Source organism: Saimiri boliviensis, chromosome 3 (assembly GCF_048565385.1).
Source record: "Saimiri boliviensis isolate mSaiBol1 chromosome 3, mSaiBol1.pri, whole genome shotgun sequence".
Classification (NCBI taxonomy): domain Eukaryota; kingdom Metazoa; phylum Chordata; class Mammalia; order Primates; family Cebidae; genus Saimiri; species Saimiri boliviensis.
This window is the reverse complement of record NC_133451.1, coordinates 115,697,105-115,722,613: the sequence shown is the minus strand read 5'-3', so window position 1 is coordinate 115,722,613 and position 25,509 is coordinate 115,697,105. Positions and strand designations below refer to the sequence as shown.

The 25,509-nt window shown below is 47.4% G+C and overlaps 1 protein-coding gene across 9 annotated transcripts in view; it reads left to right on the top strand.

Moving 5' to 3' along the window:
- The window catches only part of ENPP6 (ectonucleotide pyrophosphatase/phosphodiesterase 6), a 141,120-nt gene that overhangs the window by 39,691 nt on the left and 75,920 nt on the right, over positions 1-25,509 (top strand). For all 9 annotated transcript variants that reach the window (XR_012516932.1, XR_012516931.1, XR_012516930.1 and 6 more), the window contains exon 2: positions 21,442-21,621. Coding sequence is in view for 6 of the 9 variants with exons in the window: in XM_074396690.1 (XP_074252791.1) it covers positions 21,442-21,621 (180 nt within the window). In the remaining 3 variants the exon portion in view is untranslated. The remainder of the gene's footprint in view (positions 1-21,441; positions 21,622-25,509) is intronic.

The following is a 25,509-nucleotide window of genomic DNA, read 5'->3' as shown; positions in this document are numbered from 1 at the left end:
CTAGTGATGGCTGGGCCTCTTCACGGTGGTGATAAAATGCCCCCCTCTGTGGTGGTAGCCCCAGGGGAAGGGCTTTTCTCTCATTGAACCATGACACCAACTCACAGTGGTTTAGAAGAGAAGAGAGCAGGGAAGGTCTGATCTCTCCATTAATGAAAATAAGAGCTGCCTTTCATTCTGTGGTTATTATGATTCAGCTACATGAATTACCTCTCTAATCATCCCTCTAAGGGGAAAAAAACAACGTGTGATTTATGGCCCTGCACTGGTTTTTAAGAGGAGCCGATCTTGGTTTGCTGAAGCAGCGGGGAGATGTGTGTCGGCTTGCTGGCTAGGAAACTGGGACTGGAAATGAGCTGAGGCCTCTGCCAGAGGAGAGAGAGAAAACGAGAGATCGGGGGGCGGGGGGAGAGGAGGGATGACGGGCCTGGAGTGAGAGAGTGAGGATGCAAGGTGGGCGCTGGGCTAGGAGGGAGGGCGGGGTCGGGTCCTGAGAGCCGAGAGGAGAGAGGGGATGCTACCTCCAGTGGGGTTTCCAGTCAGTGCGGAGCCCAGCACCCTGTTGGGAACCTCACTGATGCTTTTGTGTGAGTCAGTTATTTCCAGTCAGTAAACAGAAGTGACCATTTCTGCTTCAAAGTCGCTGCAGAGTGAAAACAAGAGACAGCAGGTTTAGTGGATGCATGAATTACACCTCCTACATTTTACAGTGAAGAAACTTGGTGTCCCCAAGGTGACCGCCGGGTAACCGAGGTTCTGTGGGGGCTTCCACTGACCTCAAGGCCTGTGCATTTACACATTTTGCTAAATTGTGGAGTCTCGGAACAGGGGCACTCAAACTCAAGTACACAGACTTTATTTAGAAGTAATATTGCAAGATACTGTTGGCGTACAAGGTAGATTAGTTACAATCGTGGCTCTCACACATACAGGCAGGGCAAATTTGGAGAGCTTACTTCATCTTCCCAAGCCTTGGTTTTCCATTAGGTAAAGTATCTGCTTCAGTGGGAGGATATGGTGAGGTCATTCTGGAAGTCTCTGAGTACAGTCCTTGCAGAGAGTAAAGGCCTCCGTTCTTACAAGGCTGTCTTTGGTTACTGTTACATGATATGTTGCAGGTGAAAATATCTTGTCTATTTCACTAGCTTGGCATGGGATTAAGGCACCAAGATCTCTTATTTTGCAATTGATTGGTTGGTTCATTGATGCCCCCACCTTATTATTACGATTTTAAAATATACTACTAAAAATACAAACATTAGCAGGATGTGGTGGTGGGCACCTGTAATCCCAGCTACTTGGGAAGCTAAGGCAGGAGAATCACTTGAACCCGGGAGGCAGAGGTTGCAGTTAGCCGAGACCTTGCCACTGCACTCCAGCCTGGGCGACAGAGCGAGATTCCATCCCCCCCACTAAAAAATTGGGGGTCTCTTTTAAAAGCTTGCTTTTTCACTATTCAGTAGAGCTGTGGCTTTAGATCATGCCTCTTCCGACCTCATTTCTTCTCATTTCTAACTCAGTTAGCATTTCTCTAGAGTCTGAGACCCTCTCGTCTCTTTTCTTCAGAGTTTTGGGAATTACGATCTACAGTGTTGCCAGACGTGACCCACTGGTTGTCCCCCTGGGAATGGTTCCCTCTCCCACCTCCTTAGGCACTGTTGTTCTGTCCTGGAATTTCCACATTCCGCCTGGGGCGATGTGTTTCATACTTCTTTTAGGTGCAGTGCTACATCGTAAGGTCCTTATGCACTAGAATCATGCTCTGCTATTCACCATGTCTAACCTGTTCCTGGAAAATACAGATACTCCAGAAATAGGTGAGTGTCTTGACCAGAATATCTCTAAGACCCTTTCAACTTGGACTCTGTAATTTGAAAGTAAGATTCCCCCAGTGACTGTGCCAACACCTAAGTAGAAAAACTATTTTCTCTTTCCTCAGACACTTTCAGACTCTTCAAATTTAGCCACTTGGCTCTTTTGAGAGAATAATAAATCCTAGAGTATAATTCTGGGCACCAACTCCATGTCGGCCAAAAATGTATTTCACGAAAACGCTGCCCTTGTGCCTTCTTGGCTGTCGAATTCAACCTTCTATTTCAAGTAATTGTACCTAAACTACCTTAGAAAGATTGGAAAATGGAAACCTGCACCATTTGTAATAGGTCAGGCATGGAGGGGGCAGAATTTAATGCGTCATTTGTGTTTGGTTTTCTGTTCAGATTGCTTCCAGTATTGTGTTGAACATCAATATTGATGGATCCCACCTTTGGTTGGTCTTTTGTTAGAATTCTTGAAGTAGAGTTACTGGGTCCAAGGCTCCAGTGAACACTTTTAAAACCCTTGATAGGCCGGGTGCGGTGGCTCACGCCTGTAATCCCAGCACTTTGGGAGCCTAAGGTGGGCAGATCACTTTAGGTCAGGAGTTCGAGACCAGCCATGGTCAGCATGGTGAAACCCCGTCTCTACTCAAAAATACCAAAAAATGAGCCAGGCCTGGTGGCGCATGCCCCTAATTTTAGCTTCTTGGGAGGCGGAAGCAGGAGAAACACTTTAATCCTGGTGACAGAGGTTGCGGTGAGCCGAGATGTACCACTGCACTCCAGCCTGGGCGACAGAGAGAGACTTCGTTTCATTTTTTTTTTAAAAAAAAAAAACCTTGATAAATATCCTTCTGTTGCTCTTCCCACAAAAGGTGGAACAAGGTACATTTCCTCTAGCTGGTATGCGTGCCTATTTCATACCCACTCAGGAACTATTTATTTTTGTACCTTACAATTTAAAAGGCCAAAAAAGTGAGGTTGCATTACCTTCCACGTTCATCTTTTTTGACTACAAAAAACCCTTTAAAGTCATTACTTTATATAAGCCTTCTGTGGGCCTTGACCTGAAGTGGAGAAGATGGAGAAAAAACCCACGTAAGTCATTACAAATCGGAACCCAGTTACCCTTCACTGTGCCCCCGTTCTCCCCGGTCCGGGCCACCTGACCTCCTCCCAAGTCACCCGGCTTCCATCCTGACCTGCTCGGTTTATCCCCGACGGCTGCCAGCATTACCCTGCAGAACGCGTGGGAGGGGTTGGAGCTGTTTCCTGCCAAAGTCCCCTCAACCTAAAGTCACTGCGTCGCTGGGGGCTGGGGGATGGCGGAGGCTTGACCGCTAGCCAGAGGATGGAGCGTCTTCAGGACGCTCGTGTTGGCTGAATGTCTCCCATGCCTGCAAGACTAAGGGTGAGCAATGAGATTTCCCTTCCAAACGCCTCCCAGCCTGAGAAGTTCCTAGAGGCACCTTTCGAAAAGGAAGACCCACCAGCGTTTTCCATTATGCCTAGAATAAAATCTACATGCCCACCCCAGTGCTGCACGTCACTGAGCTCCACCTTTCTCTGCGACCCCAGCTCCCCCATTTCCCACACTTCCTCCCTCCTGCCCTTTCCACCTGGACACACCGTGTTTCCCACGGCTGCTTCCTCGTCACTATTCACTCTGCCACTCCGGCATCATCTCACCGCCCCTCCGAACCCTCCCGGCTCCCAGCCAACGCTGCACTTCCCCCACACCCCTCCACTGTTACTTCCACGGCCATCTGTACCTTAACTTCCCAACGCTGTCCTGTCTTATAGCTGATGTGCTCGTGATCTGTCTTCTCTCGCTGCAAGTCAGCCTCCTGAGGGCCAGGATTCTGTCCATCTTCTTCACTGCTCTATCTCAGCATCTCAAATCATGCCTGATACACTGGAGTTAAAAAAAAAATAAGTGTTTTTATAACTAACAAATTACGTGAACACACAAGTGTTTAAATAACTTACTATATCAATATGTCTATTTCTTCCATCATGGCAAGATGTGGAACTAAACTGCAGCCATGACCCTGGAAGAGTCTCCTCTTTAAATGGCTCCGATAAAGCCGTGACAAATGTACGTCAACTGTGATGTCTGGCTTATGACACTTGCCCCTTAATTACTTGGATTTGTTTTCTCATGGTGGCAGATCATATTTTCCAAAGAAGTCTGCCATAACAAATCCCATTCTACGTGTTGTTTTTATGTTGTGATACTGCCACTCCCCCATAAAGTGGTGTCCCCTCTTTTTGTACCTGAAAGGACCTTTGTGACAGCTTCGACCAACAGATACAGTAGAAGTGATGCTATGTAACTTCTGGATCCAGGTCACAAACAACGCCCAGCACGTTCTCTTCGTTCTTTGGAGGTGCTCACTCCTGGAGCGTGGTCACCATGCTGTAAGGAAGCCAGTGGCCACATGGAGAGGCCACAGGTGGCTGCAGCTGCTGACAGCCCAGCTGAGGTCTCAGCCGGCAGCCAGCATCAACTGCCTGCTGATCCTTCCAGCCCTCAGGTGTCAGGTCCCACAGCCTCTGAGCCGCCCTTGCTGGTGCTGCGGCCAGCAGAGGGGAGCTCTCCCCTCCATGCCCCACCCAGGTGTGGGATCTGTGAGCTGAATACATGACTATTGTTCAAGCCACTTGAGGTTTGAGGTTGTCAGTTACACGGTAACAGATAACCGATCCACCCCCTCACTATAATGTAAGGGGTATACAGGCCAAATCGACATTCCAAAAACAACCTCTCTGTTTCAGAGAGCAGTTCCACTTGGTAAGGGATTTTGTGACTAAAAGGTGATGGTTATCAGTGGTTGCCAAAACTATTCAATGCCGGTGATAGGAACCTTGACAGTGGGTAGATTAGGCTGATACCATCTGAACCCACCGATCCATTGTAACAGACATCAAGAGCCGCACAGTGTGACACAGAGCAGGTACATGGTACCGTGTGCAGTGGATTCTGGCCAAAGACACTGGAACCCTGAATCTAAGCTGACCTGTAGATCGAACTAGGAGTCTGCAAGAAATACAGGAGATGAAGGAACATGCTAATGGCACCATGAGGTTACAGTCAGCCTAATCCAGAGTATGGGATGTTTTCAGGACAGATGACCCAGTTTCCTCCATAAATAAATGGACAAGAATCAATAAACAAAATGGAGGAGAAACCTTATTGGTTACAAGATACTTAAGAAATGTAACCAAATAAAATGCATGGGTTTTGTTTGAATGCTGATTCTTTTTTCTTCGTCTCCGTTGTTGTTGTTGTTGGTGGTGGTGGTGGTGTTGTTGTTTTAGACAGTCTAACTCTGTTGCTCAGGCTGGTTGGAGTGCAGTGGTGCAATCTCAGCTCACTGCAACCTTCAACTCGAGGGCTCAAGCGATTCTCCTGCCTCAGCCCCCTGAGTAGCCAGGGCCACAGGTGCACACCACCACACATGCCTCATTTTTGTGTTTCTTGTAGGGACGGGGCTTCACCATGTTGCCAGTGCTGTTCTCAAACTCCTGGGCTCCAGAGATCCGCCAGCCTTGGCCTCCCAAAGTGCTGGGAATACAGGTGTGAGCAACCTTGCCCAGTCTGAATGCTGATTCAAAGAAACTAATTTCACAGAGGCGTTTTACAGATAATTAGGGAAAACTGAGCATGGGCTGGATATTGAATGATATTAAATAGTTACATTCATTTTGTTGGGTGTGATAACAAGAGTATGTTTTTTAAAAGTCCTTCAATACTAGGGACAGGCATAGAAGTATTTATGACTTAAGATGGGATGTCTGGCATTTGCTTTAAAAATACTCCAGTGTGGGGGAAGACAGGAAAGCGGGGGAGCACTGTTCTGTGTTGTCACCCTCTTGCTGTACACTCGAATATTTTCATATTAGATTATTTTTAAACTAAATGTAAGCACTCCGGGAGAGGTAAACACAGGTAGTGATTTTTTTTTTTTTTTTTTTTTTTTTTTTTTTTTTGAGATGGAGTCTTGCTCCGTTGCCCGGGCTGGAGTGCAGTGGTATGATCTCTGCTCACCACAACCTCCGCCTCCTAGGTTCAAGTGATTCTCCTGCCTCAGCCTCCTGAGTAGCTGGGACTACAGGCACGCGCCACCAAGCCCAGCTAATCTTTGTATTTTTAGTAGAAACAGGGTTTCACCATGTTGGCCAGGATGGTGTCGAACTCTTGACCTCGTGATCTGCCCACCTGGGCCTCCCAAAGTGCTGGGATTACAGGCTTGAGCCACGGCGCCCGGCACGTCATCACTTTTAACGCAAAGACGCCTGTGAGATTTGCCACTGGTGATCAGCTTTGGAGAAAGGGGCAAAGCCAGACGCTAAGGCCCAGTGCTCAGAAACGTCCACTGTGGCCTGGAGCCTTCATCTACAGCGGCTCTGAACTGGCGCCCTCTGCAGCCAGGACCCAGCCCCGGTGCTGTGAGCTCAGAGGAGGAGGGAAGGTAGCAAGAAGTGTGATGACAGCAGAGAGAGGAGCCAGGGACGGGCAAAGGAAGCAAGAGGTAGAAATCCCAGGCGTGCTACTCCATGCAGAGAGAGGCTGGTGGCTCCTGAGAAAAGCAGCAGGGGTGGGGCAGGAGCCAGGAGGGCGGAACTCCCCTCCCCACCTCCTGACCCTGCGGCCCTCCCTGTGGCCCGGCCGTAGCCCCAGCTCTTCCTGGAAGCATGTCTTTACATGGGAACCAAGAGGCGGGAAAGAAAGGGCCGGGGTCAGGAATAATAAAATCCCAAATTAGAAGCACACATCCTAAAAAGGAGAACGAAGCACAGCAAGGGCTAGGAGGGTGAGGTGGGGGAATGAGGAAGCGGGGACACAGCAAGAGACTCCCAGCCAGGACAGCGCAGGCGAGGCCCCGGCTCCAGGTTCAAGGCCCGAGGTCAGCGTTCGCTGCAGCACGTGGCCGCCCTCCCGTCGGCCGGGCCGGGACTCTGCCTGCATTCTCAGCATCTTCAGCGTAGTCACACGCAGCTGTCAGATTCCTGCGAATCCCGCGGGGGCGGGAGGCCTTGAGATGCAAACACAGAATTCAAGGCTGGCCCCACCTGGCGCTTCTCGCCAGGACCTCGGGGACGGCTGCGGGCGGTGGCGATGGCCTCGGCCACCAGCAGAGGGCGGTGGCGGGCCGGCATGGCCGGGCTCCCAGCCCTGCAGCGTTCGCTGCCGTGCAAACCTTCCAGCTTCCTGTGCCAGGCAGACATGCAGGGTACTGATGCTGCTTTTCTTTCCGTAAAGGCGGTCTGAGACTTTTCCCCTGCAAATGGTCTGTGGAGACCAAGTAAGAAATGGACGGCCCAGGCCCATCCCTCCCTAGAAAAGGAGTTTTTAGAAGTGCGTCCTATTTGAAAGGATTGGCTTTTAAAAGGGAATTTAGGTGTTGGTGTGCATTTTCCACGCCAGGCATCGTGCGGAAGACATCGTGCCAAAGCTTTCCCTACCTGAAGTCACTGAACTCTGAAAGTTTATATTTATCTCCATTTGTCAGAGAAGGAAACTGAGGCACAGTAAAGTTAAATGCGTCGCATGAGGCGGCTGGGCTAGGATTTCAACTCTGGTTTGCTGGGCTCCAAGATTCCTTCCACCTAGGCCACGTGCTTCTCGTGGGTCCTCAGTTCCTGCCAGCCTCACCCTACCTGTTCCTTCTGTTTTTAACTCAAAAGTCTCTGCTAGTCCAGTGGAGTCTGCTGCTTGGACTGGCAAACTATTAATACATCCCAAGGACACATCTCACACCTACCAAGTGACGATTGCTCCCGCTGGGGCTGCTCTTTGATCCCTAAGGCAGATTATTTTTCAACACCTTTTATGCAAAGAACGCCCAAAGGGGGATTACAGATAAGAATCATTAAATGAGATCCAGTGATCCCTGACGGGACAAACAAGCTGTGGCTGCCCTGAAGTTAACTCCTGAGACTTGCGAGGCTGGTCTCACTTCTCTGTGGGCACAGCTGGCCCAAGGCAGTGACCTTGGGTAGGCCAGCATCATACCTGCTTCACATATTCTAGCAACGACAAACAAAACTAACCATGCTTAAAAAAAAAAAATGAGCCTGCTTCCACTTGTTTCTTTCCCCAAAACAAGTCAGTGGGGGATGGTTGATTGGTAACTTTCTATTTGATTGAGCTGTTAAAGCCCCTGATTAGTTCACACTCCTAAGGAGCTGGGTTCCATCACTCTCTGTCAATTCCTGGCATTAAAAGTTGATCCGGTAATATTTTGCTAACTAGTCTCTTTTGTTGGAAATCATCACTCATTGGCCATTCTAAGTTCTACTCCAGTTGAAAAGCTTGATCCCACTTCAGGAGGCTGAGGCAGGTGGATCACCTGAAGTCAGGAGTTTGAGACCAGCCTGGCCAGCATGGTAAAACCCCGTCTCTACTAAAAATACAAAAATTAGCCAGGCATGGTGGCAGAAGCTTGTAATCCCAGCTACTTGGGAGGCCGAGGCAGGAGAATCGCTTGAACCCGGGAGGCGGAAGTTGCAGTGAGCTGAGATTGTAGCACTGTACTTGAGCCTGGGCGAGAGAGACAGAGAGAGAGAGACAGAGAGAGAGAGAGAAGGGTAGGGGGAGAAAGGAAGGAAGGAGGGAAGGAGGGAAGGAAGAAGGGAAGAAGGGAATGAAGGAAAAGAGAGAGGAACAGAAAGGAAGGGAAAGGAAGGAAAGAGAAGGGAGGAAGGAAGGGAAAAAAGAGAAAAGCTTGATCCTAAATGTGCTTTTTAACTGAGTTAAATTTCCTGTCCTTACCTCCCAACCCCTGCCACAGGCACAAGTGGGCTCAGCAGGATGAATGCCATCTCTCTGCCCCTGGCATGAAGAGAATTTCTGTCCTGGGTGAGGATACGGGAAAAGAACATAAAAGGGGCCCTCCCACCACCTAAAGGTGAAGCCAGGTTTTTGCCAAAGTCACCACATACTAGTGTGAGGAATGCAGCCAATCTGGCCACTCGGGAGACCGGAGGGGTGGGGGGAGCGCAGTGTGTGGGAAAAGTGAGCTTTATCACCAGCCAGAGAAGGAGGTGCTTCAGGATGGAGGCGCTAGCTGACTTTCCAGTACGAAGGTGGACATGCCCCAAGTAAGAAGCTCCTCCCTCCCAATATCTACCATCTTTTGAGAAGCCTCTATAAGAACTCAGTAAAATGGGAGTGTTCCTCAAAAGAGAATTCATCTTCAATGCAGTGATTGATTAACATTCTTTTCCAACTTTGCACAGTGGTGAAGATGGACTGAATTGCCAGGAAATTCCTCTGAGCTCTGATAAAAAGTAGCTTTCTAAAAGTAAAAAGCGTTTAAGTCAAAATTCAGGGCTTATGTTTTTGTCCTTAGGCGGGAAAATAATTTTTGTTTATTTTTCTGTATTCTAGTTGTTAAATAATTGCAGCAATCTGGTGGGCATTGCAGAAACATAAAGCCAATGAGTGTGAATATTCCTAATCAAAGATGTCCCCTTTTGGGGGTTATTTTTGTTGCAGTCCCTATACTTCACACTATAATCAAAGCCTGTTATCTCAGTCTTAACAATATTCATGTCTCAGAATCTGACGATGACTGTGTCTGGCACATATATCAGTAGTTGCTTTTAAAGATGTGCAAACTGTGAGCTTTGCTTTCACCTCTATCTTGCATATTTCACTGGAAACCAGTTCTTTAACATCCAAAGTCTGTCTTTGAACAAGTTTAAAAAAATGGATTTTCCAACAGAGGTTATCTGCAAGACACATTTGCATTTTTAAGTTAGGTACTTTGAGCAATGCATTGCTAATTCTTTCAAGTCTCTTGGGTATAAGGTAGTTATTTGAAAGCTCACTAATCTAAACAGGGTCTAGACGAATCTTTACACTCTCCAAACGCGCAAGGAGAAGTACTAAGAGGAGCCTGGTGGTGGGAATGTCTTACTTATTTAACATTCTCCGGCTGCTTGGCTCTGAATCCAGTATATAAAGTTACTTCTTGGAACCATGTCAATTTGAGATATGTGTCCGTTCAGTCTCTAAAATGTATCCATTACTTGAGACCCCCTGACTTCGGAACTTTGGGAGCCTCTCTTTCCACAGCTGGCCTCTTTCCAGAGGAAGAGGAAGCTTAACATGACCGTCTCCTTTGCTGATACCCCTAGTCTGAGAGCATTCCCTCCTTAGAAGTATTTACGGTAAACTTTGGCACATGATAGTTGATTTCAAGAGATAAGAGAATGTCTGGCATTCCAGAGAGCGGTGCACCTCCATGTGGTTACTTTGCTGAGAGCCTCAGAATCAGGCGTGACTTGTGAGGTCATTTGTATTAAAGCAGTAGGCCCTGGTGAGCTGATGAGGCAGCAGGCTGGAGCAGAGCAGGTGCTGGGGCAGGGGAGGATGGCTACTGAGTGGGAGACCGGGCTGGGGCCGGGTCTCTGGCCTCTTCCTAGCTGTGCGGTTCCAGCCTCCTCACTCAGCCACTTTGAATCTGTTCTCCCATCTGCACACGGAGATAATATTCTCCATCTCTTGAAGTTGTGCTGAAGACTAAGATGCAAATGTAAAGCATTTGGTTCCAGATACACAGGAGGTGGCCAAGCCCTGGGAACTATTATAATGAAACTGATCCACAAGTGCCCACAAATCAGTTTCTGCCTTGGGCCCTAGGTTACGAGGTTCACCCCTCCGGAGTCCCAGGTAAAGCGCTTTCTCAGTGGGCTCAGCCCCGATCCCTTCCGCCTGGACTGACATGTTCCCCTGAATGCATTCTGTCCTTGAGGGTGGCGGTGTCCCAGATCGCGTCACGGCCAGCGTAACTCCAGCAGCTTTCTTCTCCTGTGTGGGCTTCCTGCGTGCTGGGAATCGTGTGGCGGGCTGGTTCATTCTGGTTGCACGAGTGTTAGTAGATTGCTGTGGGGAAGAGCCGGGCCTCTGGATTGGGGGCTGCCTGAGTTTAAATCCTGGCTCTCGTATACCTGGTGGTGTGAGAGTCTCTGGGCCTCAGTTCCTTTACCTGGAAAGCAGGGTTGACAATAGCCCTTATCTCTTAGTGCCATTGTGAAGATGAAACATGGAATGCCTTTCTGAGGCCTGCTGTGGCAAAGTACCACGAGATGGGGTGGCTTAGAGTAACAGAAAGGTATTGTCTTCCAGTTCTGGAATCAGAAGTCAGAAATTAAGGTGGGTGGGGCGTGCTCCTGCTGAAAGCGCCTTGGTTCTCCAGCTTCTCGTCGCCCCAGGTGTTGTCTGGCGGATGGAGCCATCTCTCGGTCTCTCCTCGCCTTCCCTGGGTCAGCCTCTGTCCAAATTTGCCCGTTATAAAGACATCAGTCATGTGGCATTAGGGCCCACCCTAACAACTTCGTTTTAACTTGATGTCATCTGTGATGACCCAATTCGCAAACACGGTGGCGTGCTGAGGTACTAGGGGTTAGGATTTCGATGTATCTTTTTGGGGAGACACAATTCAATCCATGAGAGATGCCCTTAGAACAATGCCTGTAATATAGCAAGCATCACTTGTGCATCGACCACTTTTTTTTTTTCTTTTTTTGAGATGGAGTCTCGCTCTGTCACCCAGGCTGAAGTGCAATGGCACGATCTTGGCTCACTGCAACCTCCACCTCCAGGGTTCAAGCGATTCTCCTGCCTCAGCCTCCTGAGTAGTTGGGATTACAGGTACTTGCCACCACACCTGGCTAATTTTTTTGTGTTTTTAGAAGAGACTGGGTTTCACTATCTTGGCCAGGCTGGTCTCAAACTTCCGACCTCAGGTGATCTACCTGCCTCAGCCTCCCAAAGTGCTGTGATTACAGGCGTAAGCCACTGCACCCAGTCTCCACCACTTTCATCTTTAATACTCACTTCAGGCTGGGCGCTCATGCCTGTAATCCCAGCACTTTGGGAGGCCAAGGCAAGTGGATCACGAGGTCAAGCGATCGAGACCATCCTGGCCAACATGGTGAAACCCCGTCTCTATTAAAATACAACAATCAGCTGGGCGTGGTGGTGCGTGCCTGTAGTCCCAGCTACTCGGGAGGCTGAGGGGGAAGAATCACTTGAACCAGGAGGCAGAGGTTGCAATGAGGAGAGATTGCGCCACTGCACTCCAGCCTGGTGACAGAGCGAGACCCCCGTCTCAAAAAGAAGAAAATAAATAAAAAATTAAAAGACTGCAATCTAGCCAGGCAAGTATTATGAATCACATTTGAGAGAGAGAAAAAGTGAGGCTTTGAGAAGCTGAGGATTCCACTCAATTCCCACAGCTAGCTGGAAAGTAAGAAAACCCCACCCAACGTGCTCGGTCCTGTCTCCACTGTAGCCACCGTGTCCCAGAGGCGGACAGAATGCCGGCAGCCAGGGCCCCAGTGCCCAGCACACGTTGTTATAACCCCGGCTTCCAGTGGGTGGCCCCAGAGGCCCACCTGCAGGTCCGGACTCAGCACTCCACTGAATGTTGCCTCTGGGCAGAAGCCTGTAGGTGATCAAAGAACGATTTCTAAGATCCTTCTTAGCATATGGGAAGCCCCACTTATATCCCCGTGTTTTGACTAAATGGCTGTGCCTCAAATGTAAGCCCATTTCTCCCTTTTCTGTCAGCTGTTTTTCTAGTAGACATAGCCACTGTCACCTAATGGAAACACCCACAGGCCTCAGAGAAACGAAAGGAATGGCTTTAGAAATTCAAGATTCCCGTCACTTTCTAAAGGTGTACACCGGATTAAGAAAGCGTTCAAGCCAGGTGCGGTGGCTCACGCCTGTAATCCCAGCACTTTGGGAGGCTGAGGCGGGTGGATCCCCTGAGGTCAGGAGTTTGAGACCAGCCTGACCAATATGGTGAAACCCTATCTTTAAAAAAAAAAAAAAAAGAAAGCGTTCATGCAACTGAGGAATCCCTCATCGGCCGCAGAGCCTGGCTGTTTAGCCACAGAACCAGCTATGCAGGTGGTTTTCTGCATGTATGTTTGCAGACGTGAATAAAATGCCGTTGTGTGTGTTTTTGTAAACCGAGAGGTTTCACCTTGAAATCGGCATATGTTCTATATCCCAGGGTCCAACTGTAGCATAAGTCTATTATTGTCACGGAAAGTGGAGCGTGAAGAGCGTGGTATGAGAGGGCGGGAGACCCAGGTTCCAGTCTCCCTTCACTTCTCCACCCCACACTCCGCTTATTGGAACTGTGGCCTTGGGCGCACACTCGAGCCTTTTACGCCGAATGTACACAAAACACAGGGAGTGACTCCTCACCTCTGAAATTTCAGGGAGGGGGTCAGGCCTGGAGGCCGCCTGAGGTCCCTTCCATTTCTGAGAATGTGTGATCCCATAAAAGCTCACAAGTACTTGTTCAGAGGATGCTCAGGCTTGTGTGGTCCCTGATATTTAGTGAAAGACCCTTGCCCAAGTGAGCAACATGATTTTTCTTGAAAAAGCCACGTCTTGTGCATTTCCCTGGTCCTTGTGCTGGAGATCCTCTGTTTGCCTGTCTGCCCTCCCCGCCCGCCTGGAGCCTCAGCAGGTGACCTTGAAGGATGGCCTCTGTAGGACAGTGGGGAGAGGGAGGTCTGGGGTCCCGGTGGCCATGCCTCTTCCTGTTGCTAGTCACCATGCAGTTAGCCGAGTGGGTGGGTGGTAATGGCTCACCGCTGCCACGCCTGCTGGTTGCTTCGCCATGCCAGGCTCCCCTCAGCCTGGCCCACACCTTTGTAAAAGCCCCTTATTTAAACTCTGTGCAGCCTCTTTTATGGCCAGGGCCTGGAGTGAGTCCCGCTGTGAGCATCTCAAATTGGGCTAGCACCACATCCAGCACATCAGTGAGACCGTCTCGCCTCTCAGAGAAAGGGAACTCTGAGTGTGGTGAATAGCAAAATGCGACATTTTACTGGCATGAGGACTATCCAGCCCTTCCCCCTCATCCCTTTGCATGCACCGTCACCTTTTCCCCGGGCTGCTCTTCTCACCTGGAAAAGCCATACTTAGCTCTCAAGCCCCAGCTCCTCTGAGCAGCTTTCCCTGCCTCTTCCAGACAGAGGAGGCCGCTGTTGGCTCTGCCTTCTCACTGGGCCTTGTGCACACCTCCTGAGCCCTCTTCTCGTGTTTCACCATTATTGTGAAACAGGCAAAAAAAAAAAAAAAAAAAAAAAAAAAAAAAAAAAAAAAAGGGAAGCTTTTTACAGCTACAGCTAGGGATCCCAGATAAAATACAGTTACATTTGCATTTTAGGTAGACAGCCAATCAGTTTTTAGTATAAGTATGTCCCATGGAATAATTGGGATATACTTACACAGTGAAAAAAAATCATTATTTTTCTGAAATTCAAATTCAGTTGGGAATTTTAGTTTTCTTTCTTCTTCAATTTTCCCTTCTCACTCTTGTTTTTGTTTTTGCTCAAATAAACCTGGCAACCCTAACTATAATGGCCTTCTAAAGTAGCCAGCTCCTGTTCAGAGAAATACCATCTATTTCTTTATTTCTTCCTGTTTCTTCTTCCCTCTTTTCCTCCCTCCCTCCCTCCTTCCCCTCCCTCCCTTTCTCCCTTCTTCCCTCCCTTCTTTCTTTCTTCCTTCTTTCAAAAATGGAAACGAATTTGGCTTCAAAAGAGGCTTCCAAAGTTGAAATAACTGACTGTCCCACTTCATATATTATTGACGTTGTCTTGGTAGAAAAAGCAAACTTCCACGTATTCATTCAGGTACTCGAGAAGATCAGGGTGATAGGACCATTATCCAATAATCGTCATGCATTTGAAGTTTCTTCCTTCCTTCCTTCCTTCCTTTCTTGCTTCCTTCCGTCTTCCCTTTTCCCCAGCACTCTGTGAGCCTGCGAATGTAAGTTTGAACAAGAACACTGGAGGGCCGAACTGATTTTGAGGACACTTTGAAGTTTGGAGATACGTTTTGGACGGGAGTGCTGTGGAGTGGAAAACGGAGAAGCGATGAGACCGTGAGGTGTGTGGCTGGGTTCTTGAGAGTGGCGGCCAGGAGAAGGCCCTGAGGGGAGGGGAGAGTGATTGCCAGGAAGACTGGGGACACCGTGGATGTCTTTTTCATTATATTTCTATAGGTTTTGGGGAATTGGTGGTGTTACAATGTTTGGAACATTGTTAACATGAATAAGTTCTTTAGTGATTTCTGAGATTTTGGTGCACCCATCGCCCCAGCAGTGTACCCTGTACCTGATGAGCAATCTTTTGTCCCTCACCCCCCAAACCTTTCCCCCGAGTCCCCTAAGTGCATGACATCAGTCTGTGCCTTTGCATCCTCATAGCTCAGCTCCCTCTTATGAGTGAGAATATACAATGTTTGATTTTCCATTCCTGAGTTACTTCACTTAGAACAATGGTCTCCATTTCTATCCAGGTTGCTGCAAATGCCATGATTTCATTCCTTTTCATGGCTGAGTAGTATTTCACGGTATATAGATACCACATTTTCTTTATCCGCTGGTTGATTGATGAGCATTTGGGTTGATTCTATATGTTTGCAGTTGTGAATTGTGCTGGAAATGTGAATGTTAAAGGTGCCGCTGCTTGTGGAGGCTCCGAAGGACTTGAGGAAGACGTTATTGGGAACTGAAGTAAAGGGGGTCTTTGCTTAGATTGTAACAGAAAGCTTACCTGAATTCTGTCCTATAGTTACGCGACTAAGACACTTGCACACGCATGTTTATAACAGCACAATTCACAATCACATAAATACAGAATTGTGGGCCATAATTCTAAGTGAAATGACTGAGGAATGGAAAGCCAAATATTGTATGTTCTCACTCATAAGTGGGAGCTCAGCTATAAGAATGCAAAGGCGTAAGAATGACGTAATAGACTTTGGGGACTCATGAGGAAAGGTGGGACGGGGTGAGGGATAAAAGACTACACACTGGATGCAATGTACACTGCTCAATGACAGATGCACCAAGATCTCAGAAATCAGAAATCCCCACTAAGGAACTTATCCACATAACCAAAACCCACCTATACCCCTAAAACTATTGAAATAAGATATTATTATGTTTCAGAAAGGTTATTGATGATACAACGGGAGATGATGCAATTCATTTAGCTAAGCTTTAGAAGAACTATGACCTAAAACGTGCAACCAGAAATATTCAACCATCACGACAGATAGGAACAGCAAGTAATATGCATGCAGGATGGCAGCAGGTTTTACTCTACTGGAAAATAACTTTGCAGGCTTTGAATCCAATGTAAGTGGAATTATAGAAGAGACTATTGACCATATGAATATTGACACTGACATCATTTACAAAGCCCTAGGTATGCAGCCCAAGGACCTTAGAGATGGTGAATTTATTTACACAAATGAAGAAAAAAGTTGCGACAAAATGGATGAAGATGTCCCAGAGGAAGTGACACTAGCAAAAACGTCACATTAAAGAACTCCCCGAGATACTTTATGGCACTGAAAGCACAAAGGATAAGATGTTGGAAGCCGATCTAAACTTAGAACGAAGAGAACAATTCCCTAAGGCATAAAGCAGGTGTTCAATCATATTTTGTTATACCTCTAGAAGAAGCAGCCAATCGCTGTCCAAAGCATTTTTCATAAATTTCTCACAAAGACGTAGGGCCCTTTAATTCTCAATGTTTCCGATATTGTAAATTATAAAATACTAGTAAATTATAAAATACTAGTAAATTATAATTGTACAATTTTTTTCTTCATTTTCCTGTATAACTGACAGTGGGAGGACTTTCAATAGTTTGACAAACATTTTCAAATGTTGCAAAACAATCCTATTCCACCCCCACCCCCCACACACACACTGACTATTAAGATAGCTTTTTATGGTTTTGCCTTGCACAGCCATTTTTATGGCTCCACACTGCCAAGCAAAGGGTTGACTGTCCACAACAATTGTTACGATGCCCATTACTCAGATGAGGATGCTGAGGCTTCAGAGAGTCTAAGCTACGTGTGCAAGGTCATGCAGACAGTAAATAAATAGCAGAGTTTGTACTTGAACCTATACAATCTGACGCCAAGATTCGTTCCCTTAACCACTGTGCCATACTATTGTCATAGCAGGCTGTGAGCCAAAGACAGATACCATTTCTTTTTTTATCTTTATATACTTAGTATATAAACGTTATCTGATACATGTTGAGTGAATGCAAAAAGAATACATAAAAGAAGGAACTATAAAAGGAATTGACATTGACCATTTGAAAACAATGAGAATAAATTAAGACTGATTGAAATCTAAGTAGGAGCAACCTTACAGACGTCCACTGTGAAAGAGAAACTTGGCTGGGCACAGCGGCTCATGTCTGTAATCCCAGCACTTTGCGATACTGAGGCAGCTGGATCCCCTGAGCCCAGGAGTTTGAGACCAGCCTAGGCAACATGACAAAACCCTGTCTCTACAAAAAATACAGCCAAAAATTAGTCAAGGCTTGATGGCATATGCCTGTGGTCCTAGCTGCTTGGGAGGCTGAGGCAGAAGGATTCCCTGAACGTCGGGAGGTCAAGGTTGCAGTGAGCCATGATTATGCCACTGCAGTCCAGCCTGGGTGACAAAGTGAGATGGGGGGGAGGAAGGGAGGGAGGGGAAAAGAAAGAAAGAAAGAAAGTAAGAAAGAAAAGAAAGAGAAAGAAAAAGAGGGAGGGAGGAAGGAAGGAAGGAGAAATAGAATGAAAAAAAGAAAAAGAGAGGGAGGGAGGAAGGAAGGAAGGACGGAAGGGAAGACTTATTTATGATGCTTGCTAAAGGTGGTAAGTCAAGATTTCAGGAGGAACCATTGTGACAAATGAAACGATGCTGCAATGGGATCCTGCAGTGGGAGAGAGATTGGGCTCCACTCCAGGTACAACAGACAAGTACAGACTGACAGACAAGGAACATGGTGGGGGGGTCAGCGGATGGCGAACTACTAAGACGAAACACCGGGGAAATGGAATTCTGGCTACATCTGCTCAACAGAACTTTTGCTGAAGGCAGGCAGGGTGGTGAGATGTTGAGGGTGGTAATATACCAGGCATGGAGGGTTATCACTAAACTTACTTAGCAAGAATTTTGCTCAACCTGGATGCCACAGAACAAGGAGGGAAGCTCAGGTTTGGGTGTAGTTGAGCAGAGGACTCAGAGGTCAAAGCGACCATTAGTTATAGATAAGATGGACAGACCCTCTACCTTCTCATGTGAAGTGAAGACCAGCCATTTCTGAGATGAAACATACAACATGGTGCAGAGGTTTCTGGGGACTTGCTAAGAAACGTCTTGTGGTGGTGATTAGGACCGAGCACATATGAGTAAGACTCTGGGGAATGAAGGCGCCATGTCCCATCCTCTTCACACAGCAGTTCTGGCTATGAACGATTCCAGGAGCTCTCTCTGAGAAAGGCAAACACGGGTTTCAAAGCCCCCAAGTTGTCATTTGGAGGAGGAAGAGCAGCAGACATTCCTTACACTGGACCTGAAAACCACCTGCAATTGTGGTGTTAGAGGATGTCAGGAACGTTTGTACTCAAGCTTGAGCACAGAGACCAAAAACACCAAACCACAGCAAAGCTCTGTTTGGAAAGTCCAACCAGAGAAAAACCCAGAGCTATAGATGTATAAAAATAGATATGGGTCAGGCAGGAAGATGGAGATGAGAACTCGTGGGCTGCAGAAGCCGGTACATTGTGTTCTGTTCTGTTCTTTCAGCCACACTTTTACCCAGGCAATAAAAATGAAACAGCAAGAGAGGCAGAGGGTTGGTAGGGAAATCGGCTTGAGTCTGAGCCGACTTCGGTTGTTGTAAGCACAGACTGCAGCCTTACTGTATTCATGGGAAGGCAGGAGAAGATCCCAGGCAGCCTCCTGCTGGGTTCCGGGAAAGGCCGCTCTTCCGTTCCGGGAGACAGCCCTGGGGACTGCACACCCTCCCATCTCAGCTCAGGGCCCAACCCACCAAAAAAAGAAACACAGCTTTCTCCGCAGGAGGCTGAAGTGACCTTGTTGAAAGCGCTCCACCTTACAGGAATTCTCTGGGAGAATGTTCTCTCGATCTCTCTGTCTGTCTCTGTCTCCTTCTGTGTCTCTGTCTCTCTCACACCTGTGCATGTGTGCGCACACACAATGCAGTCATACAACAGCTCTGAAATCCAAAAGAAGCTCCTTATAATTTTCTACACAGCGAGCAGAGAACAAAGAACGAAAGAGGGTGGACACTGTTGGGTCCAGAGTGCTAAATATGTGTGTTGAAGAGAAGCCAGAAATTTCACCAAAGGATATCATGGGGTTTCTGAGACATCCAAGTATAGATTACACGTACTTTAAAAATTGTTTTTTGGGTTGGGCGCGGTGGCTCAAGCCTGTAATCCCAGCACTTTGGGAGGCCGAGGCGGGTGGATCACGAGGTCAAGAGATCGAGACCATCCTGGTCAACATGGTGAAACCCTGTCTCTACTAAACATACAAAAAAAAAAAAATTAGCTGGCCATGGTGGCGTGTGCCTGTAATCCCAGCTACTCAGGAGGCTGAGGCAGGAGAATTGCCCGAACCCAGGAGGCGGAGGTTGCGGTGAGCCGAGATTGCGCCATTGCACTCCAGCCTGGGTGACAGAACGAAACTCTGTCTAAAAAAAAAAAGGTTTTTTGGTTGTTTCACGCTTCCTTGCATGCAGCCCTTGTGAAGGCCACATCACGTGAAGCCTCCACTTACCTTTGGGTCTCATGCACTTGTTCTGAAATGGTCCGAACAATTCAGACTTGGAAGCAGAGATCCCTCTACGCCTCTCACTCAGCATCTCTTCCTATTATTCCCGTGTCTGATATCCCTGGTCCTTTCCTGGTGATTCATTCAGAGGCTCTTCTTGGGTTCCTGACCTCAGGAATGCTGCTTCCCACGCCCCCTTCTGATTCTGCACACTTGCTCAGCTTCTTCGCACACCAGCTGCAGTTAGGACAGCCTCCTACACTTGGGAGGGTGGCAGAGAGCATCTGGAGAAAGAGAGTGTCCATGAAGGAGGCCTTTTTCTGTGGATATAATCATGATTATCTTGCCTTGTGTAAGGATGAGTAAAGCATCATTAGGATGATACAAATTTGTGATACCGAATGCATAATTTTGAATGAAGGAAATAGATAAGAACATTTATTCATAAGAGGGGCTATCTTAGTATTAATAAGCTTTCATATACTAAAAGAAATAATATAGTCGAACCAATAAAATTAGGGCTGTACTTTTAATGAGTTGGTGAGAACATACTAGGAGTCATCCTGTGCATCAGGGTGAGCGAGGGTCATCATAATTCTGAAGTTGCGGCTGCAACCTGGCTTCCTTCTTAGACCCAGCCCCAGGAAGCCTGGCTCCTTTACACAGAGGATCCTCTGTTGAGTATTGAATTACAAGCCACTTGAGAACGGGCACAGCATTTATTCAGACTGGAATCTCTACACCTATCCCAGCCTACAATACATAGGACTGTATGGATAAGAGCACTGAATAAATGTTAGTTGAAACAATAAATAAAATAACTTCCTTAACCATGGCAGAAATTGCTCAACGTCGTGATTTTATTTTATTTTAAATTTTATTAGTCTTTTTAATGTGAAGCTTTTGGTCAAGATCATAACCACCACTTCTACAGCTTTGGGTACAAACCATTTTGTGGCGACATCTGGGAGCACGGTAGCGTAGTTTGCGGCATGCCTTGCTTTCTGGGATGAAGTGAAAGGTTTTTCCACTTGATATTTTTAGTGTCCAAATTTTCCAAATAGTATTTTATGATTTTGCTTTGTTTTTGTTTAAAAATAAAGTTTGGGGAGGGGGTGGGGAGGAGATGTAACAACAGCAAAACAAGGAAGAAAAGCCACTTGATTCAGCATAGTCAGGGTGCTCGCTGAAGCACGTTTCATCCTGGTGCCGGATGACGCGCACTGAAATTGCAGCAATGTTTGATGCACCTGCCAATGTTTGTGTTATTTTTACTTTAAAGATGCAACAGATTGCTCCAAAATAAATAATTTAAGCCTAGTGTTTCCAAAGAGTCCAAGCGTTACCGTCTCTCACTTCTGGCTTGTCTTCTGGGACTAAGTTGTGCTCAGCAGAACTAGCCCTCGTTTCTACATAACCCTGCATTAGGAGGGTTGTTTCTTGCTTTGTTTTTCAAAGTTGAATCTTTTTTTCTCCATTCTGTTCCAAACGTCCTAGGTTTTATCATGGTTCAGCACTGAGGCAACGACTCCTCTGATCTAAGAAAGAAAAGAAAGAACCCTGTAACAGCTAGATTCCTGATCCCGTCAGAGGAGGGTTGAAGGGTGCAGGGAGGGCTCTGGGCTGAGAACCGAGACCAAGTGTCAGAGGAACCCACAGATGGCCGTGCTGATTCATATTTAGACTTCAAGCTCTACATACAGCATCCTCACTGTAACTTAAAACAGCTGACTTGACAGGGTGACGTCACCCAAAATGGCCCCACCCTCCCTCAATCAGTGGACATTCATCTTAGTGGGTTGCCTATCTTCATGGCACAGCTTAAGAAAAAAAATCTAATTTTTTTTTAAAAGTCAAAAGCAAATTGTTATGCTGTTCTGTACTTTCTAAATAAGCACACACGGCTTATATGATCAAGAAACACAGATAAAAATAGAAGCCACCAGAACCATAAACTGATAGCTGTGTTCTCATTGTCACAGGCCGCCATTGTGAAGTCCATCAGATGATCGGGAACTACATGTGGGACCCCAACACCAACAAGTCCTTCGACATTGGCGTCAACAAAGACAGCCTGATGCCTCTCTGGTGGAATGGATCCGAACCTTTGTGGGTCACTCTGATCAAGGCCAAAAGGAAGGTGTACATGTACTACTGGCCAGGTGAGTGTGCGGGCGTCCAGTCCAAATCTCAAATCATCCCAGAGTCTCCGAGAGCAGTCAGTGTCAAGTTACTGTTTGAAGACCATGCTGCGGTTTGGAAAATACGATCTTTATTTAAGAAATCTGTCATATGGGCACATATTTTTGAAAATGTGTTTTTAGCTCCCTAACCTCAGACCAGACACAATGCTCCTTCCGGATTCTCTTCACTTAGCAAACACCACGGGATAGCTTGCTTTCTTCATGTGCAAAATTTTGGATATACAGGAGAGAGAAATTGTAGGGTACTTATTTGATTTACAAAAAAAAAAAAAAATAGTGCACCGTTTCTAGACATCATTGAGCTCCTCCACAATATTGAAAAGAGAATTGAAAGCACTCATTATTTTTTGGTGGTCTATGAAATGAAGTCCCTTTGTGTTAAGACTCCTGGACCGGTGAGGTAAGCAGTCGTGGAAACTGCCTTGCTGCTGTGAGAAGTCCTTGAGATACCCTCAACTTGGTCACTGAATGTCTTTCATTAAGCATGAGGAGATTCAGTGATAACAACAGAATCCGCTTACCATTGTCTTTCCATTGGTGGGATTCATTCTTAAGGTAGGTGGGCAGTTTACCTTTCCCACGCACGTCACAAGAGACACTTGCTTTCCTAATACTCAATGGTATCACACTGCTGGTGGCTATTATGGAGAAAGATACCAGGGGAGGCCTAGAAAGTCGAAGGTCTCAATGAAGAGCAGCCTGTAGGAGATGGGGTGAAGTGGCCGAGGGGTCGTTCTGGTCTGGATTGAGGACAGCAGCAGCCTGATGGGTGTGTGAGAGGGTGCTGGGTTGTGAGATGTGCGGTCTGCAGGGAGGGGGCGGTGGAGAGGGAGTGCAGGGGCCTTCAGCAGGCGTTTGGAGGATGTTGGCTGGAGGTGGGCCTGTGGGAGCTGCTGGGCACGCCATGCTGTATCACTGAGGAACATGGAACACGCTTTCATGGAGACCACAGAAGTCAGCCCATGACCCGGCTGTGGCCAGCGAATGCCCTAGAAGCTGCTGCAGAGCAGTGACCATGCTGCAGGTGAGCTCCTGGAGGTCCCGGGCAGGCTGCAGGAATTCACAACTGGGCAGAGCAACTAGACATAGCCAGCTCTCCCAGCAGATATAGTTTCGGTGTAGGGGCGGGGGGTGGCGCTGATCACAGTTTCTTCAGAAGACATCTGAGATTCTGTCCGTAGTAGATACTGCGGCTGACACAAGACACTTTGGAGCAAAGGAAGAGTTTAGGAGGATTCCATTCTCTTACAAGGAGACAGTATTCATGGAGCTGGACTAGATCAAAGGAAGCAAGTCAGCGCGCGGGCCAGGCTCATCAGACTTGCTAAGGGAGCCATACCCAGGGGGAGTGTGGCTTTTCTAGTAAGTGTGATGAGGTCAAACACAAAGGCCATGTGTTGCACTTTGAGGCCATTCTCAGAGGCATTATTATCAATGAATACATACGTAGGCAGCGCAGAGGGAACGGACTGGGGACACCGCATTGGGGACCACCTGGAAGCAAATCTAAGGACCATCAGGATGAATGTGGCCAATACCACGAGGGCCATCTCCCATGATATCCGGGTAGTTTGACTTCTTTTCCTCTCTCTTGGAATTTAAGTTTTTCCTGCTTTTTTTTTTTTTTTTTTTTTTTTCCTTTAAGATGGACTCTCATTCTGTTGCCCAGGCTAGAGTGCAGTGGCGCGATCTCGGCTCACCGCAACCTCCGCCTCCCGGGTTCAAGCAGTTCTCCCGCCTCAGCCTCCCGAGTAACTGGGACTACAGGTGCAAGTCACCATGCCCGGCTAACTTTTTGTATTTTAGTAGAGACAGGGTTTCACCGTGTCACCCAGGCTGGTTGTGAACTCCCGGGCTCAGGCAATCTGCCCACCTCGGCCTCCCAAAATGCTGGGATTACAGGCACGAGCCACCCCACCCAGCCAAGTTTTCCCTGCTTTCAAGAGAACACCCTCATACACAAAACCTCCCTGCCAACACCCCTCGAGCCCCCTTCACGTAAGATCTCCTCGCGAGGGTTTTTCGGCAGCCAGGACGCCAGCGCTATGGCGAAGGGGAGGAGCTGCTACTGAGGGGTGGTTGCTGTGTTGCACGCACTGCTCTCTGCAGCAGTACAGAAGCTTATTATTATGCTTTATCTCCTTTTTTTTTTTTTTTTTTTTTTTTTTTTTTTTGACTGAGTTTCACTTTTGCTGCCCAGGCTGGAGTATAACAGCATGACCCTGGCTCAGTGCAACCTCTCCCTCCCGAGTTCAAGTGATTCTCCTGCCTCAGCCTCTGGAGTGGCTGGGATTACAGACATGTGCCACCACACCTGGCTAATTTTAGCATATTTAATAGAGACAGGGTTTCACCATGTTGGCCAGGTCGATCTCGAACTCCTGACCTCAGGTGATCCACTCACTTCAGCCTCCCAAAGTGCTGGGATTGCAAGCATGAGTCACACTGCCGGGCCTTTATCTCCTCTTGGAGAATACAAATTCATATATCACTGAGTGTCTACAGAAATCCGAAAGCCAATTTGCATGAAAAATATCTTGTTGCTTCTTCAAAATAGCTCCTTCGGGACAAGAAGGGACCAATCCCTTCCTCTGATTCACAGTTTAACAGCTAATGGAATGTGACAAAAATGCCTTAAGATCAGTTACAGTGTTAACTGGCAGGATGAAGAAGCTGTAAAGAGAGCCTCCTAGCACTTCCTCAGTGACCTAAATGAAGATTCGCTAAAGAGCTGCCTCTGTGTGTGGAAGTCTTCACAGATAGAAAGTCTCTAGTCTCTCAGACACTGTCCAGTCCTCGTGAACTGGATACTCTAACGAAGCTCTCAGAGAGCCAGCTGTCTCTGCTGCCAGCCCCGCAAGGCGTGCCCTGGCACCGTCTGTTCTTTCTGGGGGGCAGCTGCAGAATTTCTGGTTGCTACTATCCTTCCTCTGTCCACCCTGGTTCCCTCCAGCCTCAGCCAATAGCTCAGTGATCACTCACGTGTCTCTGCAAGATTAAGTGAGGTGCAGGGGCATTTCTTCCAAACATGACTTGATTGTATTTTTCTTCTTAAATCCTCCTCTTCCTTCTCCACTCCCCACAGGAGATTGTACAGACCTCGCGGTGAGGCCTGGAAAATCTTCATTGCTCTAGTGAACCGGGTTGTGACACGCTGAGTCTCGCCATTAAGTCAATATTTGGAAGTGCAATTTAGAAATGGCACTAGTTCAAGTCGTCCTGTCAGGTAGATAAAGCAGCAGGCTGAAAAATTGATCTGCAGCGGAGTTCAGTACTCCACCTCAAGTCCCGAGGCATTTAGTATCGTTCAGCGGGCCCTCCAGCACCCCACCCGAGGGTGCCGTTGGAGTGCAGGGAGAAATGTGCCTCTGGACATGATCCCAGGCCCTAAGTCAAAGATTTCTTTGAGCAGCTCCCCAAAATCAGCCAGAAACTATATAACTAGGACCCAGTAGTGCTGGCCAGGAATGAGAGCTGAGTGTGTGCCGTTCCCTCACTCAATCCCTCCACCCTCGCCTTCTAGTTTAAAGTTAAAGGAATTGGCGGGAGTTGGGAGCGGTGTGGAGGAGACTCCACTGTTGACTTTATACTGGAAAGCAACCGAAAGCAGAGAAGAGCGATTGGAGGAAGGAGGGGAAACGGGGGATGTGGGAGAATAGTAAGATGCGGTGCAAAAATGCAGCCTGGTTGCTTTGGATAAGCAGGGCTACCTTACATGGTGCCAGCCATTTTTAAGTTTATTCTAATGTCTAGTATAAAACACACACACACACACAAAAGGAATAAAAATAGCAAGCTTTTAAGAGTTTGTGCTTAAAAATCTTTGGAGTTCTAAGTTCACATCTT